The 22,361-nt window shown below is 48.6% G+C and overlaps 1 protein-coding gene and 1 long non-coding RNA gene across 2 annotated transcripts; one reads left to right on the top strand and one right to left on the bottom strand.

The window, feature by feature from the left end:
* Positions 1-14,076: 14,076 nt before the first annotated feature.
* On the bottom strand, positions 14,077-20,262 carry LOC140420621 (uncharacterized). Its single transcript, XM_072504615.1, has 2 exons — positions 20,115-20,262; positions 14,077-17,896 (listed from the first exon to the last, which is right to left on the bottom strand). The coding sequence occupies exon 2, from the start codon at positions 17,549-17,551 to the stop codon at positions 15,944-15,946; it is 1,608 nt and encodes a 535-aa protein (XP_072360716.1). The 5' UTR covers positions 17,552-17,896; positions 20,115-20,262; the 3' UTR covers positions 14,077-15,943.
* Positions 20,263-20,319: 57 nt separating this feature from the next.
* On the top strand, positions 20,320-21,933 carry LOC140420623 (uncharacterized). The gene is made up of 2 exons (XR_011946480.1): positions 20,320-20,442; positions 21,567-21,933. It is a non-coding gene; the product is annotated as an uncharacterized lncRNA (long non-coding RNA).
* Positions 21,934-22,361: the final 428 nt, after the last annotated feature.

Genomic DNA, 22,361 nt, shown 5'->3' with positions numbered 1-22,361 from the left:
AACCTGAAACAGTGGTTATTACAAAGTCTACTTTACTTACTTAGCAACGCGGGACCAAGATCGATGCTACTAAGTGGTAAGTCGATAAAATTCTTCTCTAAAGATATGGGTTATGCCGGGGGATAACTTGAAACACTAGTTTGACCCGAATAGCACCCACCTAAGTCTGCAGAGGAGTCAGGGAGTGAGAATCCCTGTTCACCATTAAGAATATCTTGACCCTTTTTTGGTACAGGGGGAATTCTAAGAATACTGGTGAGTTTTTTACTTCAGGGAGCACATTGTAGATGCCCTAACAAGAATCTCCCAGAGTTCCCTAGATTCAGGAGTAGTCCCTCTGGATTGGAAAACTGCACTTGTCACTTTTTAATGAGGGGGAAACCCGGGAATTACAGACCAGTTCGCCGAACATCTGGGGTGGGGAAATTGCTGGAGTTTATAATCAGGGATGGGGGTAACTGAACACCTTAAAACATTTCAGTCCATCAGGGAGAGCCAGCAGGGATTTGTGAAGGGAAGATCATGCCTGATAATCTGACTGAATTCTTTGCAGAGGTGACAAAGGTAGTGGACAGGGGAATGTCTATGGATGTCATGGACTTCCCCATTGGGTGGGTAAATTGGGATAGGTTTGGACGGGAGAGCGGTGATGGGGAGTGTGCCCTTTGTTTCTCTTTGTTTGTTGCTGGTCTGGAGGGTTGAGGGGAAGGGACAGACTGGAAGGGTGAGAAGAAGTCAGAGGCCTTGGGCAGGGACCGCCATGCGAGCTGGGCAGGCTAGTTAATGGGAGTGAAGTTGGGGGTTGCCAGGAGGAAGGCATGGGGGAGGGGTGGAGAGATATTGGGTTGGTTCTTTGTTTGCTTGTGAGAGTGGGGAAGGGGGGTGGTTGGTGTGGCAAAGGGAGAGATGACGGTGAACATCTGAGGGCGGGCCTGAAGGGGCGCATGCTGGGGGCTGGCTTAAATGGGGATCTGGCTGTTCGGCAGGGGAGGGGAGCGGGGCCCCCCTCCCTGGCCAGCTGGTCATGTGGAACGTGCGAGGGTTGAATGGGCCGGTTAAACGATCGCGTGTTTTTGCTCATTAGAGGAGCCTGAAGGCAGACGTTGTGCTCTTGCAGCAGATGCAGCTGAAGTTTGGGGATCAGACGAATGGGTGGGGCAGGGATTCCACTCGGGGTTAGACATGAAGACGAGGGGTGGCAGTGTTGGTTTATAAGAGAGTGGCTTTTGAGGTGGGGGAGCATTGTGGCCGATCCGAGGGATGGGGGGTAGCTCTGTGATGGTCAGTGGGAAGCTGGAGGAGATGCCAATGGTGCTGGTGAATGTTTAAGCCCCGAATTGGGACAACGTGGATGTTAGAGAGGATCCCAGACCTGGACACGCATCGGCTGATTATGGGGGTGATTTCAATACAGTCCTAGATCCAAGTGTGGATCGGATGCGTCCTAAGTCGTTGAGGGTGTTGGTGGTGGCGATAGAGTTCAGGGGTTCATGGGCGCATTGTTTGCAGGAGGGGGGGGGATACCCATGGAGGTTTGGGAGGCCGAGGGCGAAGGACGTCTTGTACTTCACCCACATACCCATATGCACGGGGCGTATTCGCGGATCAACAGTTTTGTTATGGACAAGGTGCTGCTGCCGGAGATATTGGGTTGGTTCTTGGTTTGGTTGTGAGAGTGGGGAAGGGGGGGTCGGAGGTGGCCGACTCGGAGTACTCGGGCATTGTGTTTTTCGACCACGCGCCCCATTGGGTGGATTTGAGGGTGGGGGGCCTAACAGCTGCAGTTGGGGGGTTGGATGTGGGGCTACTGGCGGATGGGTGAGTGGGTAATGGCTGCTATGTCGAGTTGAACGATATGGAGGAGGTCCCAGCCACCACGCTGTGGGATGCACTTAAGGCTATAGTTAGGGAGGAATCCGGGAGGATAGGGAGAGGGTTCCCACCTCTCCCTCCCTTTCAGTCATTGAGTTCCAGATTCCAACAAACCTCTGGGGAAAAGCTTTTCCTCACATCTCCTCTGAACCTCCTGCTCATTACCTTAAATCTGTGTCCCTAGTTATTGATCCCTCTACTAAGGGAAAGAGCAGCTTCGTAGCCACACTATCTATGTCTCTCAGAATTTTATACACCTCAATCAGGTCCCCTGTCAGCCTTCTCTGCTCCAGGGAAAACAATCCCAGTCTCTCTTCATAGCTGAAACACTCCAGCCCAGGCAACGTCCGAGTGAATCTCCTCTGCAACCTCACCAGTGTAAACACTTCCTTCCTATAGTGTGGCGAGCAGAACTGCACAGTACTCCAGCTGGGGTTTAACCAGCATTTTATACAGCTCCAGCATAACCTCCCTGCTCTGATATTCAATGCCTCGGTTAATAAAGGCAATATTCCTATTGGCCTTAACCAGCTTATCCACCTGTCCTGCTGCCTTCAGAGATCTGTGGATATGCACACCAAATCACTTTGCTCTTCTGTACTTCACAGGGTCCGACCATTCATTGTATATTCCCTTGCCTCGTTAGTCCAACCAAAATGCACAACGTCACACTTTTCTTGCTTAAATTCCATTTGCCACTCTTCTGTACATCTTTTTAAAAATAAATTTAGAGTACCCAATTATTCTTTTTACAATTAAGGGGCAATTAAGCGTGGCCAATCCAGCTACCCTGCACATCTTTTGGGTTGTGAGGGTGAGACCCACGCAGACACGGGGAGAAAGTTAAAACTCTACACGGACAGTGACCCGGGCCGGGATTGAACCTGGGTCCTCAGCGTCGGGAGGTGCCAGTGCTAACCATTGCACCATCCTGCTGCCCCCTCTTCTGCCCATCTAGCCAGCCTATCCATATTGTCCTGTAATCTAAGGCCTTGTTCCTCACCATTTACCACACCACCAATTTTTGTGTCATCTGTGAACTTCCTAATCTACCTCCTACATTCACATCCAGATCATTAATGTGTACAACAAAGAAGTGCCCCAGCACTGATCCCTGCAGAATACCACTGGACACAGGCTTCCAGGCACAAAAACAACCTTCAAACATCACCCTCTGCCTCCTGTCACTAAGCCAGTTTTGGATCCAGTTTGCCAAATTGCCCTGGATCCCATGGACTCTTACCTTCTGCATCAGCCTTCCACGTGAGTTTGTCTAAAGCCTTACTAAAGTCCATGTAGACTACATGAACCACACTACCTACATCTACACACCTAGTCACTTTCTCAAAAAATTCAATCACATTTGTGAGACATGCTCTCCCTTGTTTAATCCTTGCCCCTCCAAGTGGAGATTAATTCTGTCCCTCAGAATGTTTTTCAGTAGTTTCCCTGGCAGTGAAGTTAGACTCACTGGCTTGTAATTTCCTGGTTTGTCCCTACTTGCCTTCTTGAATAATGGCACCACATTAGCTGTCTTCCAGTCCTCAGGCACCTCTCCTGTGGCCAGAGAAGATTTGAAAATGTTTGTCAGAGCCTCTGCAATCTCCTTCTTTGCCTTCCACAGTAGCCTGGGATACATCTCATGTGGCTCTGGGTATTTATCCACTTTCAGACCTGGTGAAACTGTTCATACCTTCTCCCTCTCAATGTCAAGTTGTTCAAGCAAATCACCATGTGCCTCCGTGATTTCTATACCTACATCATCCTTCTCCGTAGTGAAAACAGATATGAAGTATACATTTAAAACCTCACCTGTATCTTCCACTTCCATGCACACATTGACTCATTGGTCCGTACTCTTACCCTGGTCAACCTCCTGCCCCAAATATACTTAGAAAACATTGTTGGATTTTCCTTTATTTTACCCGACAGTGCTTTTCCAAGCTCCCTCTTTGCTCTCCTAATTCCTTTCTTAAGTAATCCTTTGCACTTTCCATGTTCCTCTAAGACTTCCACTTTGAACCCTCGGTATCTGTGATAAGACTCACCTTTAATTCTTTATCCAACCCTAGATATCCCTTACATCCAGGGTTCCCTGGACTTATTGCTCCCACCCTTCCCTATCATGGGAACATAGAATTTACATTGCAGGAGGCCATTTGGCACATCGAGTCTGCAACATCCCTTGGAAAGAGCACTCCACTGAGGCCCACACCTCCCCCCTATCCACATCAACCCCACCTAACCTTTTTGGACACTAAGAGCAATTTAGCATGGCCAATCCACCTAACCTGCACATCTTTGGACTGTGGGAGGAAACACGAGCACCTGGAGGACACCTACGCAGACACAGGGAGAACGTGCAAACTCCACACAGACAGTGACCCAAGCCGGGAATATAACCTGGGACCCTGGAGCTGTGAAACAACAGTGCCAACCACTGTGCTACCGTGTCGCCATGTGCATTGTCTATTTCCTTTTTGGCTGAATCCCACTGCTCTGATGTTGATTTTTCTACAAGTGGCTGCTCTCCGGTAATTTTGTACAGCTAATAATGTCTTATTTTTTTTAAATTTGCCCTCCCCATTCTGTAACGTATGAGACCCCAACCTCAAATTCAGAAGTTTCAATTTTATTGTAAGAAGTCTTACAACACAAGGATTGTTTTGAATCAGCTTGCAAAATCCTATCAACTGTCCTGGCTTGAGACAATTCACACCTCTTTAACCTGTGATTATCCCTCTCTCCAGTTGCTCTGTTTGGACCTGTGAAGACTTAATTACCTGCAAAGACTCGCATTCAAAGTACCGTCTTGCATCGTTGACTTTGTCGATATATATGTTTCTGGATAAAAGCAACTAACTGCGGATGCTGGAATCTGAAACAAAAGAGAAAATGCTGGATAATCTCAGCATGTCTGGCAGCATTTGTGGGGAGAGAAAAGAACTAACGTATTGAGTCCAATGACTCTTCGTCAAAGCTTTTCTCTCCCAACAGATGGTGCCAGACCTGCTGAGATTTTTCAGCATTTTCTCTTTCGTTATATGTTTCTGGAACCTACCTCTGCATTCACCCGAGGAAGGAGCAGTGCTCCGAAAGCTAGTGATTTGAAACAAACCTGTTGGATTTTAACCTGGTGTTGTAAGGCTTCTTACTGTGCTCACCCCAGTCCAACGCCGGCATCTCCACATCAAATTTATTGGCTTGATCCTCCTGGGCTTTCCATGAACAAATTCAATTTATCCATTTCAAGTTGACTATGTTGTTAGTCAGTTTGCCAATACTTTGGGGTGTGTGAGCTGCATTGTTATCCTCCTGTTTTTATAGAATCTAACCCTCTTTCCCCACTCACTGTGTGAACATGGTGACTGGTGGTTGAATTGCTGACATTTGATCTGGAGGCTGTGCTCCCTCAGATATCCTGTTCTGAATGAATTCTCAATGTCTGGTTGTATTTCTGCGGCAATATCTCTTGTTCTCTGGGCCCATTTCCCGCCAGTTTTTCTGCTGCTTTCAGTGTTTGAAAAATGGTGAAAAGAAAAGTAATAAAAATATTGACATTTGCGGGTGTCTGGCGGGAGGTGCGCGGCTTCCCTTCCGACAGGGAGTCAGGGAGCCGCTTCAAGTCTTTCCGTGCAGCCTGGTCAAGCTGCCGAGAGCCTCGGGACTCCCTGCTCGGTGTCGCCGGTCCGTGCTGCGGGTCTGACGGGGGAGCAACCCAGTCAGTGACCGGCCCGGCCCGGGAATGCGCATGTGCGGAGGGCCCACCCCCTGACCTTCCTGCTGACGTATGAACCAATGAAAAGATTTGGAGGACCGGAAGGGCTTTGGTCCTCCAGCCAATCAGATCGCGGACTTTGGGCAAATGAAGATTGCGCTTCACACAGACTGAAACCTACTCCTGACTCCAACTGGGAGTAAAACACTTTCTTTTCTCCCCTTCCCATTTCTTTTCTCATTCTCACCTTCAATTGGTCACTTGCAGCAACTGAAGGGAAAGGAAGTGAATCCAGGGAGGGTGCAGACTCTGGAAAGATTGGCCATGATCTCTCTCTCTCTCTCTCTTAAAGACATTGACATCCTTTGCTCCCTCAGCTTGACACGGGGAGAAAGTGCAGACGCCGCACAGACAGTGGGACCAGGCTTTTGGGCCGAACCCCTGGGTGGTTCCAATGTGCTTGGCCCGGCGGTCGCCTGAAAGGTCTCCTGTCCCCGACCCACACTTGGGCTGATGTGTTTATGTCACAAAGGCCCCTGGATTAAGGGGGTAGCTCTGCCTCCCTCATCCAGGTAGATTGTACGAGGGTCAGGCCTGAGGGAATGAGTTGCAGATCTATTGGCCTCCTGTAGGGTTAGAACCTGGGAAAACGATGCTGAGGTAGAGGGGCCAATTATCTCATCGAATGGTTGAGCAGGCTTGATGGGCCAAATGCAGCTCCTATTTGTTCTGTCTTCAAGCGCATGATAGCATAGTAATTAGCACTGTTGCTTCACAGCTCCAGAGTCCCAGGTTTGATTCCCACTTGCGTCACTGGCTGTGCGGAGTCTGCACATTCTCCCTGTGTCTGCGTGGGTTTCCTCCAGGTGCTCCGGTTTCCTCCCACAAGTCCTGAAAGACATGCTGTTAGGTGAAATGAAAAATGAAATGAAAATTGCTTGTCACAAGTAGGCTTCAAATTAAGTTACTGTGAAAAGCACCTAGTCGCCACATTCCAGCACCTGTTCAGAGAGGCTGGTATGGGAATTGAACCCGCGCTGCTGGCCTTATTCGGCTTGACAAGCCAGCTCTTTAGCCCACTGTGCTAAACCAGCCCCTCAGTAATTTGGACATTCTGAATTCTCTCTCTGTCTATCCGAACAGGCGCCGGAATGTGGCGACTCAGGGCTTTTCACAGTTATTTCATTGCAATGTTAATGTAAGCCTACTTGTGGCAATAAAGATTATTATTATAAAGCAATGAGCATGGATCTGTCAAACAGCCTGAATCAGCACCTTCAGGAGAATTGGGAGGGTGAATATTAGATACAGTGAATGGAGGGAGAGTGTGTGGGATGGAGATTTAAGGCTTTTGGGGAATGAGAGAGGAAAGAATGTTCCATGGAAACTAGAACTGTCTGTTCTGAGTTTCTATCCTGCACTGACAAGTGATGTATTTTGTAAATTGTTTTTCCAGGATATTAGAAAAGGAGGGATTACAGACAGAAATCCCAAACATCATATCTTGATCTGACAGTCACTTGATTCTTTGGGTCACACACACCCGAGTGAGAGTGTTCCAGAGCACTGATTGTGGAAAAAGCTTCAACCAGTTACAGAGCTTCACAGCGGGGAGGGACTGTACACATGTTCTCTGTACGAGTAAGGCTTCAATTGTCTAACCTGGAGAAACCCAAGGAGACCCGAAACATGGAGAAACAGTGGAAATGCCGGGGCTGTGGGAAGGGATTCAAAGCCCCATCTGCACTGGAAGCTCATCGGCGCATTCACACTGGGAGAGGCCATTCAGCTGCTCTTTGTGGGGGAAGTTTCAGTCAATCATTCACCCTGCAGACACACCAGAGGGTTCACACTGGGGAGAGGCCATTGAACTGCTCTCAGTGTGGGAAGAGATTCAATCAATCAGCCAGCTTGACGTTCCACCGGCGAGTTCACACGGAGGAGAAGCCGTTCACCTGCTCTGAGTGTGGGAAGGGATTCAGACATTTATCCACCCTGCGGAGACATCAGCCAGTTCACCCCGGGGAGTGAGCATTCACCTGCACTCAATGTGGGAAGGGATTCTGTGTTTCCTTGTACCTGCTGAGACACCAACAAGGTCACAAGTGATTACAGGGGTTGGATTCTGCTGTTATTGTTGCTACTCTCAATTACACCCAGAACAGCAGTGTGTTCATTCTGTCAGTTGGTCAATGGGGAGGGTCGGAGGTTTCGTTCTGCTGGACTGGCCGGTCTCACGACTTTGCCTCCAGTGGGCTGATGCTCTTGAGCCTTGTGGCAAATACTTGGCTTCAAATTTCACAAGGATCACAGAGTGAAAGGGTGTTTGGAAGGTAGATGACAGATAGTTCCTGTTTCTGTTTGGAACCCCAAAGAATGCAGGTTTAGATGAAGATAGGCTTTGGTGGTTACATGGTTCTGTCTCAGAAGGAAACTGTCAAGCGATGAGGGGCAAGTTGTCTGCAGTTGATTAGGAACTTACAATAAAATGTGTAATGATACAATCGCATTTAAGGAATTATCACATATTTACATAAAATATAGATTCCTTTAAGAAACAAAAATCCAAGAGGAAAAGTGACGCAACCGTGGCTAACAAGAAAAATTAAAGGTTCCATTAGGTCAAAGGAAGAGGCTCATTAATCGATTACAAATTTATTGCTTCACTGATTTATTGGTACCTTGAAGAATCAATGCAGTATAATTCTTTAAATTCAGTATACATACAGACAGAAAATGGAATATCCACAAGGCAAAGTCATTGTTTCAGATAAAAATATGAGAATTGGTCTTCCGGGTGCGGCGATGACCAGCTAAGTCGCACGTTTCGGCAGCTCCCGGTGGAACGGACTTTTGGGCTCTTAATAGGAGCCCCAACGGCAATTTTACCGGCTAAAAACACTGTGCGGTAAACCAGAAGGGAATCCCCCCTGGACACGGATGGAAAAAGGAGAGGAAAGTGGCCGGATTGTGGTGGATCCTCTAGAGCAGTGGCCAGGAAGGCAGGCACAAAGCAAGATGGCGTCGGAAGGAGGCAGTTTAATATGGGGCCCTGACCAACAAGAGTTCCTGCGGCGTTGCGTGGAAGAACTTAAAAAGGAGATGAAGAAGGAGCTGTTGGCCCCGATATTACAGGCGATTGAAGGGCTAAAGGAGGAGCAAAAGACCCAGGAGCAGGAGCTTCGGGTCGTGAAGGCAAAGGCTGCTGAGAATGAGGACGAAATACAGGGCCTGGTGGTGAAGACAGAGATGCACGAGGCACAACACAAAAGGTGTGTGGAAAGGCTGGAGGTGCTGGAGAATAATGCGAGGAGGAAGAATTTAAGGATTCTTGGTCTTCCCGAAGGTGCAGAAGGGGCGGACGTCGGGGCATACGTGAGCACGTTGCTGCACTCGTTAATTGGATCGGAGGCCCCGACGGGCCCGTTGGAGGTGGAGGGAGCCTATCGGGTTATGGCGTGAAGACCGAGGGCTGGAGAAATTCCTCGAGCCATAGTGGTGAGATTTTTCCAATATAAGGACAGAGAGATGGTCCTCAGATGGGGAAAGAAAACTCGGAGCAGTAGGTGGGAGAACGCGGTGATCCGCGTATATCAAGATTGGAGTGCGGAGGTGGAGAGAAGGTGGGCAAGCTTTAATCGGGCCAAGGCGGTGCTGCACAAAAGGAAGGTTAAATTTGGAATGCTGCAGCCGGCAAGACTGTGGGTCACACATCAAGGGAAACACCACAACTTTGAAACGGCAGAAGAGGCGTGGACATTTATTGTCGAGGTGAAACTGGAATAAGCGGGCTAGAAAAAGAACGTTTGGGGTGATTATGTGGGATGAAGGGGGGAAAAAGGGGGAAGAGATGATTTCCCAAGTTGTTAATCCTGCGACCCTGTAACTTTTCCCTCTTCCCCATGTCGTGGGGGAGGGGGGGGAGGGAGGATGAGGAGTTGGGGAGGGAGGATGAGGAGCTGGGGGCGCCGGCCATTGGGGGCGGGGCCAAATGGGAAGTGCGGGCTTTGTTCCCGCGCTATGGTAATCATGGCGGGAACAGGGAAGCAGGAAGGAGGGGGCCTCGCACAGTGGGTGCCGAGGTCACGGAGGGAAGCCGAGGTCGGCCAGAGTTTGCTGACTTCTGGGAGCAACATGGGGGGTGCAATTACGCTAGTGAGGGATCTAGCGGGGGGGGGGGGGTAACTGGGTTGCTGCTGCTGGGGAGAAGGGGGAGCTGGTATGGGGTGGGGTGGTCGGGGCGGGTGGGCGCCGTTGGGGGGAGATACGGCTACGTGGGAACCGGGTGAGGAGCTGGATTGAAAAAGGAGATGGCTAGTGGTCAAAGGGGGAGGGGGTAAAGAGCCCCCCAACCCGGCTGATCACGTGGAATGTGAGAGGGCTGAACGGGCCGATAAAGAGGGCACGGGTACTCGCACACCTAAAGAAACTTAAGGCAGATGTGGTTATGCTGCAGGAGACTCATCTGAAACTGATAGACCAGGTCAGACTACGCAAAGGATGGGTGGGACAGGTGTTTCATTCGGGGCTAGACGCAAAAAACAGGGAGGTGGCTATATTAGTGGGGAAGCGGGTAATGTTTGAGGCAAAGACCATAGTGGCGGATAGTGGGGGCAGATACGTGATGGTGAGTGGCAAATTGCAAGGGGAGGCGGTGGTCTTAGTGAACGTATATGCCCCGAACTGGGATGATGCCAACTTTATGAGGCGTATGTTAGGACGTATCCCGGACCTAGAGGTGGGGAAGTTGGTAATGGGTGGAGATTTTAATACGGTGCTGGACCGAGGGCTGGACAGATCGAGGTCCAGGACCGGAAGGAGGCCGGCTGCAGCTAGGGTGCTCAAGGACTTTATGGAGCAGATGGGAGGAGTAGACCCCTGGAGATTTAGTAGACCTAGGAGTAAGGAGTTTTCGTTTTTCTCCTATGTCCACAAAGTTTATTCACAGATAGACTTTTTTGTTTTGGGAAGGGCACTGATCCCGAAGGTGACGGGGACGGAGTACACGGCTATAGCTATCTCGGATCACGCTCCACATTGGGTGGACCTGGAGATAAGGGAGGAAAAAGAACAGCATCCACCCTGGAGAATGGACATGGGATTATTGGCAGACGAGGGTGTGTGTTTAAGGGTGAGGGGGTGTATTGAAAGGTACTTGGAACTCAATGATAATGGGGAGGTTCAGGTGGGAATGGTCTGGGAGGCTCTGAAGGCAGTGGTTAGAGGGGAACTGATATCTATTAGGGCACATAAAGGAAAGCAGGAGGGTAGGGAAAGGGAGCGGTTGTTGGATGAACTGCTGAGGGTGGACAGACAATACGCGGAGGCACCGGAGGAGGGACTATACAGGGAAAGGCAAAGGCTACATGTAGAATTTGACTTGTTGACTACGGGTAATGCAGAGGCACAATGGAGGAAGGCACAGGGTGTACAGTACGAATATGGGGAGAAGGCGAGCAGGTTGCTGGCCCACCAACTGAGGAAAAGGGGAGCAGCGAGGGAGATAGGGGGGGGGTGAGAGATGAGGAGGGAGAGATGGAGCGGGGAGCGGAGAGAGTGAATGGAGTGTTCAAGGCATTTTATGAAAGATTATATGAAGCTCAGCCCCCGGATGGGAAGGAGAAAATGATGTGCTTTCTGGATCAGCTGGAATTTCCAAAGGTGGAGGAGCAGGAGAGGGCAGGACTGGGAGCACAGATTGAGACGGAGGAAGTAGTGAAAGGGATTGGGAGCATGCAGGCAGGGAAGGCCCCGGGACCAGACGGATTCCCTGTGGAATTCTATTGGAAATATATGGACTTGCTGGCCCCGCTACTGATGAGAACCTTTAATGAGGCTAGGGAAAGGGGGCAGCTGCCCCCGACTATGTCAGAGGCAACGATATCGCTCCTCCTAAAGAAGGAAAAAGACCCGCTGCAATGCGGGTCCTATAGGCCCATGTCCCTCCTTAATGTGGACGCTAAGATTCTGCCCAAGGTAATGACAACGAGGATAGAGGATTGTGTCCCGGGGGTGGTTCATGAGGACCAAACTGGGTTTGTGAAGGGGAGACAGCTGAATACAAATATACGGAGGCTGCTAGGGGTAATGATGATGCCCCCACCAGAGGGGGAAGCGGAGATAATGGTGGCGATGGATGCTGAGAAAGCATTTGATAGAGTGGAGTGGGATTATTTGTGGGAGGTGCTGAGGAGATTTGGCTTTGGAGATGGGTATATCAGATGGGTACAGTTGCTGTATAGGGCCCCGATGGCGAGCGTGGTCACGAATGGACGGGGGTCTGATTATTTTCGGCTCCATAGAGGGACGAGGCAGGGATGTCCTCTGTCCCCGTTATTGTTTGCACTGGCGATTGAGCCCTGGCCATAGCATTGAGGGGTTCCAGGAAGTGGAGGGGAGTACTCAGGGGAGGAGAAGAACACCGGGTATCTCTGTATGCGGATGATTTGTTGTTATATGTGGCGGACCCGGCGGAGGGGATGCCAGAGATAATGCGGATACTTGGGGAGTTTGGGGATTTTTCAGGGTATAAATTGAACATGGGGAAAAGTGAGTTGTTTGTGGTGCATCCAGGGGAGCAGAGCAGAGAAATAGAGGATTTACCGTTGAGGAAGGTAACAAGGGACTTCCGGTACTTGGGGATCCAGATAGCCAAGAATTGGGGTACATTACAGATGCTTAATTTAACGCAGTTGGTGGAACAGATGGAGGAGGACTTTAAGAGATGGGACATGGTGTCCCTGTCACTGGCAGGTAGGGTGCAGGCGGTTAAAATGGTGGTCCTCCTGAGATTCCTTTTTGTGTTTCAGTGCCTCCCGGTGGTGGTCACGAAGGCTTTTTTCAAAAGAATCGAGAAGAGTATTATGAGTTTTGTGTGGGCCGGGAAGACCCCGAGAGTGAGGAGGGGGTTTTTGCAGCGTAGTAGGGACAGGGGGGGGCTGGCACTACCGAGCCTAAGTGAGTACTACTGGGCCGCCAATATTTCAATGGTGTGTAAGTGGATGGGAGAAGGGGAGGGAGCGGCGTGGAAGAGATTGGAGAGGGCGTCCTGCAGGGGGACTAGCCTACAAGCAATGGTGACGGAACCGTTGCCGTTCTCACCGAAGAAATACACCACAAGCCCGGTGGTGGTGGCTACATTGAAAATTTGGGGGCAGTGGAGACGGCATAGGGGAAAGACAGGAGCTTCGGTGCGGTCCCCGATAAGAAATAACCATCGGTTTGTTCCGGGGAGAATGGATGGGGGATTTGGAGCATGGCAAAGAGCAGGGGTAGCACAATTGAGAGATCTGTTCGTGAATGGGACGTTTGTGAGTCTGGGAGCGCTGACGGAAAAATATGGGTTGCCCCAAGGGAATGCATTTCGGTATATGCAACTGAGGGCTTTTGCGAGGCAACAGGTGAGGGAATTCCCGCAGCTCCCGACGCAGGAGGTGCAGGATAGAGTGATCTCAGAGACATGGGTGGGGGATGGTAAGGTGTCGGACATATATAGGGAAATGAGGGACGAGGGGGAGATCATGGTAGATGAGCTGAAAGGGAAATGGGAAGAAGAGCTGGGGGAGGAGATTGAGGAGGGGCTGTGGGCTGATGCTCTACGTAGGGTAAACTCGTCGTCCTCGTGTGCCAGGCTAAGCCTGATACAATTTAAGGTTTTTCACAGGGCGCATATGACTGGAGCACGGCTCAGTAAATTTTTTGTGGCAGAGGATAGGTGTGGGAGATGCTCGAGAAGCCCAGCGAATCACACTCACATGTTCTGGTCATGCCCGGCACTGCAGGGGTTCTGCGTGGGGGTGGCAAAGGTGCTTTCGAAGGTGGTGGGGGTCCAGGTCGAACCAAGCTGGGGGTTGGCTATATTCGGGGTTGCAGAAGAGCCGGGAGTGCAGGAGGCGAGAGAGGCCGATGTTTTGGCCTTTGCGTCCCTAGTAGCCCGGCGCAGGATATTGTTAATGTGGAAGGAAGCCAAGCCCCCGGGTGTGGAGACCTGGATAAACGACATGGCAGGGTTTATAAAGTTAGAACGGATTAAGTTCGTATTAAGGGGTTCGGCTCAAGGGTTCACCAGGCGGTGGCAACCGTTCGTCGACTACCTCACAGAAAGATAGAGGGAATGGAAAAGAAGAAGACAACAGCAGCAACCCAGGGGGGAGGGGGGGGCGGAGAGGAACCGGACGGACTCTCAGGGATGCTATTGTATATGTATAGACATTTGTTATAGGTAAAGTATATTGGACTGTTGGATTGTATCTTTGGAGAGTATTTATTTTTGACAAGGCAGTTGCCATTTAGTTTTGTTTTTGTTTCTGTTTATATATTATTTATTTATTTGTTTAAAACTGGTCACTGTTATTTATATTGCTTTATTGTTGTTTAAAAGAAACACTACGTACTGTTATGTTTGGCCAAAAAATCTTGAATAAAATATATATATTTTTAAAAATGAGAATTGCAGTACAGCAACTTAATATGTGTACGAATCTAACACTGTTTCAAGAAAAGTTGCATAAAAGCCCTCGTAATGAATAAACCGTTGTTCTACAAATACATCTAGTAATGAAAATGTTTTGCAGCCTCAACAGAAACATTCACAAAATGTAGCAAAGCCTTAGCAACAAGCAAGGTTAATGCAGAACACCTTGGGGGCGATTCTCCAATATTGGGCCCAAGAGTTCGCGCCACCATGAATGCCGTCGCAAACCGGGCCCGGTTACGTACGATTCTGCCCCCCATAGGGGCCAGCACGGCGCTCGAGCAGTTCACGCTGCTCCAGCCTCCTTTTGCGGTGCCAAATGGGCGCCACGCCAACCCACGCATGCGCAGTTGGGCCAGCTCAATCCTGCGCATGCGCAGTTGGGCCGCGCCATCCTGTGCATGCGCGGGGGACTTCTTTAGCGTGCCGCCCCCGACTAAAGATGGAGTAGGTGTTCAGGGGCCGGCCGCGCCAGAAAGTAGGCCCAGGGAGGGATTTGAAGAGGAGGCAAACCCATCCACCCACTCCAGGTTCAGTCCTGGATGTGATTAACAGCAGGAATAACAGCAGAATCCAACCCGTCATCACTTGTGAACCCTTTGGTGTCTCAGCATGTTGGACGACTGAGTGAATCCCTCCCCACAGTGAGAGCAGGTGAATGGCTTCTTTCCAGTGTGAACTCGCTGGTGTCTCCGTGAAGGAATCTATAATTTATGGGATCTTAACCTGTCGAACTACGCCAAGTTTGGGGGAAGCTTAGTTGATGAATCAAGTCCTGGCGCAATACGACAAGTTATAAGATTTGTACTATTTGTAGACTGTGTTAAGTTGTTCGATTCCTTGTATTATTCGACTGTGTATAGTTGAAGGAATTTATATCATCTCTGCTATTCGGTTATCAGTAGCACTTTGCGAATACTGGAACTCAGCAGAAATTTGCATTATAAACTCCTCAGGTGCCAAAAAGAATTGTTTTATTTGTAGTCGCTTGATTACAATTTGAAAGTCATTTAAAAGGCAATTCGTAGACAATTCGAAGCTTTCAGAGAATTACAGACATTATCTTTCTTTGCTTAGGCAGACAGCTCGAAAGTAACTTTTAAAAGGTCAAAGTCTGGCAATGAAACATGAAGAGAGGGAGAAAGCTAATCTTCAGCAAAACTCAAAGTCAAAAGTGGACTAACATCACTGACACAGACTGTTAAACTGACAACCCCCAAAAGACATCTCTAAAATGGAGACTATAAAGGACAAAACTGACTAAACTAAACACTAAAACCAAACCTACAAAGACAATACTCACAAAGACAACAAAACCCAAAATGGCGGGGAGAAACGTTTTAGTTATACACTTTCAAATCTGTCTTAAGTCATCTAATTACACCCCAATATAATCCTAATTGGTTTGGGTTAGACTCAAACACATTTGGTTTGATGGCAAGCCGTCCATCTTCAATGTGCAACATCAGCTTTTCTGACCCAGCTGTTATCTGCATTGTGAACAATGTTGCTGTGTATTCAGTCCCTGTCCTTGACAATTAGCACAAGCAATGTCAAATTATCTTGCTGTTTTAATGTCACACTGTCTTTGAAAATATGCATTTGCCAGAACAACGGACTTCCGTAAAAATGAATTATGCTGTATAAATGGGTATTAAAAACTGGGGCTCAACATTTATGCTTAAACAGCTATCTTTTACCTATACTAGTTGTATTTGAAATACTTGGCTTCTACACTCCGCAATGTGGATGATGTTTGAAACCACTTTGTGCAGTGAGAGCAGCTGAACAGTTTCTCCTCAGTGTGAATGCGCTGGTGGGACATCAGTACCCTAGAGCTTGTAATCCCACTCCCATAGTCAGAGCATTTCAAGGATCTCTCATTGCTGTGAGTGACATTGTGGCTCAGCAAGTGATGACCGAGTGAATCTTTTCCCAGTCGGAGAGGTGAACGGGCTCTCCCCGGTGTGACCTCGCTCGTGTTTCATCAGGTTGGATGAGGATCTAAAGCTCTTTGTGCAGTGAGAGCAGCTGAACGGTCTCTCCTCAGTGTGAACGCGCTGGTGGGACATCAGTAGCTGTGAGCTTTTGAAACCATTCCTGCAGTCAGAGCATTTAAAGGGCCTGCTCTTGGTGTGAGTGACATTGTGTTTCAGCAGGCTGGATAATTGAGTGAATCCCATATCACACACAGTGCAGATGAACGGCCTCTCCCCAGTGTGAACTCGCTGGTGTGTCTGCAGGCTGGATATCCGAGTGAATCCCTTCCCACAGTCAGAGCAGGTGAATGGCCTCTCCCCGGTGTGAACTCGTTCGTGTCTCCGCAGGCTGCCAATTTGCGTGAATTCCTTTTCACACTGAGAGCAGGTGAACGGCCTCTCCCCGGTGTGAACTCGTTTGTGTATCCGCAGGCTGCCAATGTCAGTGAATCCCTTTTCACACTGAGAGCAGGTGAAAGGCTTCCCTCCAGTGTGAACTCGCTTGTGTCCCTGCAGGCTGGATAACCGAGTGAATCCCTTCCCACAGTCAGAGCAGGTGAACGGCCTCTCTCCAGTGTGAACTCGTTCATGTCTCCGCAGGATGCCAATGTCAGTGAATCCCTTTTCACACTGAGAGCAGGTGAATGGCCTCTCCCCAGTGTGAACTCGTTCGTGTCTCCGCAGGCTGCCAATGTCAGTGAATCCCTTTTCACACTGAGAGCAGGTGAAAGGCCTCTCTCCAGTGTGAACTCGCTGGTGTCCCTGCAGGCTGGATAACTGAGTGAATCCCTTCCCACAGTCAGAGCAGGTGAACGGCCTCTCCCCAGTGTGAACTTGTTTATGTCTCCGCAGGTTGCCAATGTCAGTGAATCCCTTTTCACACTGAGAGCAGGTGAACGGCCTCTCCCCAGTATGAACTCGTTCATGTCTCCGCAGGTTGCCAATGTCAGTGAATCCCTTTTCACACTGAGAGCAGGTGAAAGGCCTTTCTCCAGTGTGAACTCGCTGGTGTCCCTGCAGGCTGGATAACTGAGTGAATCCCTTCCCACAGTCAGAGCAGGTGAACGGCCTCTCCCCAGTGTGAACTCGTTCGTGTCTCCGCAGGCTGCCAATGTCAGTGAATCCCTTTTCACACTGAGAGCAGGTGAACGGCCTCTCCCCAGTGTGAACTCGTTCATGTCTCCGCAGGTTGCCAATGTCAGTGAATCCCTTTTCACACTGAATGCAGGTGAAAGGCCTCTCTCCAGTGTGAACTCGCTGGTGTCCCTGCAGGCTGGATAACTGAGTGAATCCCTTCCCACAGTCAGAGCAGGTGAACGGCCTCTCCCCAGTGTGAACTCGTTTGTGTCTCCGCAGGCTGCTAATGTCAGTGAATCCCTTTTCACACTGAGAGCAGGTGAACGGCCTCTCTCCAGTGTGACTGCGTTGATGCCTTTCCAGCTCGCACGGGGCTCTGAATCCCTTCCCACACTCCTCACATTTCCATGGTTTCCCCATGGTCCGGATCATTTTGCGTCTCACCACGTTGGACGATCAGTTGAAGCCTCGTCCACACACAGAACACCTATACAGTCTCTCCCTGCTCTGAATGGTGAAGTATTTTTACAGGCTGTGTCACTGGTTAAAGCTCTTTCCACAGTCAGTGCTCTGTAACAGTCTCACACGGGTGTGTGTGTGTCTCAGTGCTTTTCCAGACACACTGATGTTTAAAATCTCTTGAAACAGACAGAATAGACAAACATTTCTCCTTCTAGATTCAAAGGCCGATGATCCCAAGAATTGAGTGACTCAGTCAGTTCTTGATGTGATATTTAGTTTGAGATATCGGCCTCAAACTCCTCTTGTTCGAACTTCCTGCAAACAGATTTTACAATAGTAATCATTGTCAGTACAGGATAGAAATTCAGAACAGACAATTCTAGTTTCTATCAAACATTCTTTTCTCTCTCTTTCCCTGAAATGCTCTAAATCTCAATCTCACACACTCTCCCTCCATTCTCACTCTGCTGTATCTAATATTCACCCTCCCAATTCTCCTGAAGGTGCTGATTCAGGCTGATTGACAGATCCAAGCTCACTGATTCCTGTCCTGGACACAGAGACCTGAAAATCGTCATGCCGGCTGCCAGACAGATATATGTCGATATTACTGGATGAAAAATGTGTGTAATAAACAGACTGTATTCACTTACTTTCCCTCCCAATTTTCCTGAAGGTGCTGATCAACAAATCGAAACTCACTAAAACCTGTACAAGAGTAGAGAATCTCCATACAAGTACATTTACTGATTAGAGATGGGGAAATTCGGAGGAAGAATTTTATTCAGTCATGGAGTGGTCATGACAGGGAACTCACTTTCCACAAGGATTGTGGAAGTCGAGATGATCAATAATTTAAAATAAAATAGGATAGTTACTTGAAGAAAATAAACTTGCAGGTGAACAGGGATATCGAGGGGGAATGGGACTGACTGGATTGCTGTACAGAGAGTCAGCATTGACTTGAGTTCCCAAATGGATTCTGTCAGTGCTGCAATGACTATAACTGGAAATATATAATGTAGGTACAGTACTATTTACAAAAGTAGAAATAATACCTGTATTGTATTACAGAACCATCAATAATAGCTACAATACATACCATATAACAACACTCGACATATCTCTGTCCAATATTAAATTTTTAAAAATTAATTTACGGGATGTGGACAATGCTGGTCAGGCCAGCATTTATTGCCCATCCCCAGTTGCCCTTCCGAAGTAGTGGTGAGCTGCCTTCTTGAACTGCTGCAGTCCTTGAGGTGTAGGTACATCCCCTGTGCTGTTTTTTTTTCCATTTGTTTGTTTATAAATTTAGGATACCCAATTAATTTTTTACAATTAAGGGGCAATTTAGTGTGGCGAATCTACCTACCCTGCGCATCTTTGGGTTGTGGGGGCGAAACGCAAGCAAACACGGGGAGAGTGTGCCAACTCCACGCGGACAGTGACCCAGAGCCGAGATTGAGCCTGGGACCTCGGAGCCGTGAAGCAGCAGCGCTAACCACTGCTCCACCATGCTGCCCTACATCCCCTGTGCTGTTAGGGAGGGAATTCCAGGATGTTGCCCCAGGGGCAGTGAAGGAATAGCAATATATTTCCAAGTCAAGGTGGTGAGTAACTTGGAGGAGAACCTCCAGGTGGTGGGCTTCCCAGGTTTCTGCTGCTCTTGTCCTTCTAGATGGTAGTGGTTGTGGGTTTGGAAGGTGCTGTCTGAGGAACCTTTATGAGTTACTGCAGTGTATCCTGTAAATGGTATACATGACTGCTACTGTTTGTCGGTGGTGGAAGGTTTGAATGTTTGTGGAAGGCGATGCAATCAATCAGGCTGCTTTGTCTGGATAGTGTCGAGCATCTTGAGTGTTGTTGGAGCTGCACTCATCCAGCAAAGTGGAGTGTATTCCATTACACTCCTGACTTGTGCTTGTAGATGTCTGGTAGACAGGCTTTGGGGCATCAGGAGGCATGTTACTCGCCGTAGGATTCCCAGCCCTTGATCTGCCTTGGTAGCTACAGTATTAATATGGCTAGTCCAGTCCAGTTTCTGATCAATGGTAACCCCCAGGATGTTGGTTGAACCAAGGCTGTAATGAGGTCAGGAGCTGAGAGACCCTGGCAGAACCCAAACTGAGCGTCCTGGAGCAGGTTATTGCAGAATAAGTGCCACTTAATAGGACCTTTGATGACTCCTTCCATTACTTTGCTGATGGTGGAGAGTGTTCCGACAGGGAAGTAATTGGCTGGGTTGGATTTGGCCTGTTTACTGACCCCTTAAATGTCAGCCATCTCCTGGGGAAAGCAGCCCTTTAATTGTGAACATTGGGAAAGAGACCATCCTTTTAGCCAGACAAATAAATGTTTTGAGCAAAGGATGTCAATGTGTTTCAGAGAGAGAGAGACCTGGGCCAAGCTTTGCAGAGTCTGCACCCTCCCTGGATTCACTGCCTTTCCCTTCAGTTGCTGCAAGTGACCAATTGAAGGTCAGAATGAGAAAAGAAATGGAAAGGGGGAAGAAAGAAAGTGTTTTACTCACAGATGTTGGAGACAGGAGTCTGTGGGCAGCTCAAACTTATTCAGGGTTGGGGGAACAGCTTTGCTCGGCAGAAACCTCCATGTGCAGCTTTCGCATCGAGACAATGGGGGAGCTTTGATTGGCGGAGGGGCAGAGTCTTTCCGGTCCTCCAAGTCTTCCCATTGGTCAACACCTGAGAGGTAAGGTCAGGGGAAGTGAGCTCTCCAACGCATGCGCAGCATTCCCTCTCCCTGAGACATGCGCAGTCCCCGCGATCACCGACGGCCGGAGCTGTCAGCCGGTTGCTGGAAACCGTCTCGAGGATGTGTTGGGGGAGACGGAACTGAGGGTGGGGGCGGCGCTCGCGTGTCCGCGCGCCGGCGTGTGCGCACTAATGCAGTGACGTCACCGCGGAGCGAATGGATTCCTATTGGCTGATTTAGAGGATGAATTCCTTTGTGATGTCACAACGTGGAGGTTAAACAATGGGTTTCAGACTAAAACTTCCTCCTCTGGGCAACATCTGGGAGCAAATCAATGCCCCCCCCCCTTTCAGAAGTTCATACGATATAAGAACAGAATTAGGCCATTTGGCCCATCGAGTCTGCTCCGCCATTCGGTCATCGCTGATCTCATCCTGGCCATCTCCACCGTCCTGAGAGTTCTTCAGAACCCTTTAACCCGATTAAAAATCTGTCTAACTTCTCCCTAAATTTACTCAGTGTCCCAGCTCCACCGCACTCTGGGGTAGTGAATTCCACAGATTCACAGCCCTTGGGAGAAGCAGCTTCTCCTCAACACTGTTTTGAATAGGGCAGCACTGTGGCCCAGTGGTTAGCACTGTGGCCCAGTGGTTAGCACTGCTGCCTACGGCGCTGAGGATCTGGGTTCGATCCCGGCCCTGGGTCAATGTCTGTGTGGAATTTGCACTTACTCCCTGTGTCTGCGTAGGTTTCACCCCCACAACCCAAAGATGTGCAGAATAGGTGGATTGGTCACACTAAATTGCCCCTTAATTGAAGAAAAAAATAATTGGGTACGCTTAAAAAAAAAATTTTTTTAAATTAAAACTGTTTTGAATTTGCTACCGCTTACCGTAAGACTATTATCTCTCGTTCTGGAATGCCCCACAAGAGGCAGCAGCCGTTCCAAGTCTACTTTATTTTCCATTTCTTTTCTCATTCTGAGGGGACAGTGGTGACTTGCAGCAACTGAAGAGAAAGGAAGTGAATCCAGTCTATGTTCCACACATTTTGTGTTCAGTAACATAGACATATTTCTGTCTGGCAGTCTGCATGGAGATTTTCAGGCCTCTCCAAGACGGGGAGCAGGGATCTGTCAGTCAGCCTGAATCAGCACCTTTAGAGAATTAGGAGGATGAATATTACAGCAGAGTGAGAATGGAGGGAGAGTGTGTTGGATGGAAACTAGAATTGCCTGTTCTCAATTTCCATTTGTAAATTCCTTTTACAGGATATTAGATGAAGATTTGCAGAAAAAAACCTAACGCCACTTCAGGATTTGGAGGAGTCACTTGGTTTATCAGGACCTGAATATCATCAAGAGAACCATCACTGCAAAATACACTTCTGGGGTTAAGGATTGCCAGTCAGGCGAAGGAACAGAATGGAAGTAAACACAGGCACGAAGAATCACATTGGGCTGGTTCCAGGAGAATTGAGTTACAACTTCAGCGACGTAACCATGGAGTGTGATTTTTGATTGTCTTAAAAGTAAAAGGGCTACATTCTATTTGTAGTTTAAGGGATACGTTCCCTATAAAAATAGTGTTTAGGCATTGTTGCTTCTAGTTTGTTGCAGTAAAGTCATAAAACCTGAAGTTTTTGTCTTATGACTCATTAATTTGTTCACTGGGTTTAGAATTTATCTTTTAAAATTCCTGATCTTTTCAGAGATCTTACACAGTTGGTTTTGAGTCACAAGTTTCAACTTCCCATTTAAGCCTCAGGCAACTTGCTGTCTCTCTCTTTAGTAATGGGAGATGAGGAAATGGCTGAGGAACTGAACAGGTTTTTTGGGTTGGCCCTCACAGTGGAAGACACAAATAACATGCCAGCGACTGATGGAAATGAGGCTATGACAGGTGAGGACCTTGAGAGGATTGTTATCACCAAGGAGGTAGTGATTGGCAAGCTAATGGGGCTAAAGGTAGACAAGTCTCCTGGACCTGATGGAATGCATCCCAGAGTGCTAAAAGAGATTGCTAGGGAAATTGCAAATGCACTCGTGATAATTTACCAAAATTCA

Source organism: Scyliorhinus torazame, chromosome 5 (genome assembly GCF_047496885.1).
Source record: "Scyliorhinus torazame isolate Kashiwa2021f chromosome 5, sScyTor2.1, whole genome shotgun sequence".
NCBI classification, from domain to species: domain Eukaryota; kingdom Metazoa; phylum Chordata; class Chondrichthyes; order Carcharhiniformes; family Scyliorhinidae; genus Scyliorhinus; species Scyliorhinus torazame.
This window is presented reverse-complemented; position numbering and strand designations above follow the sequence as displayed.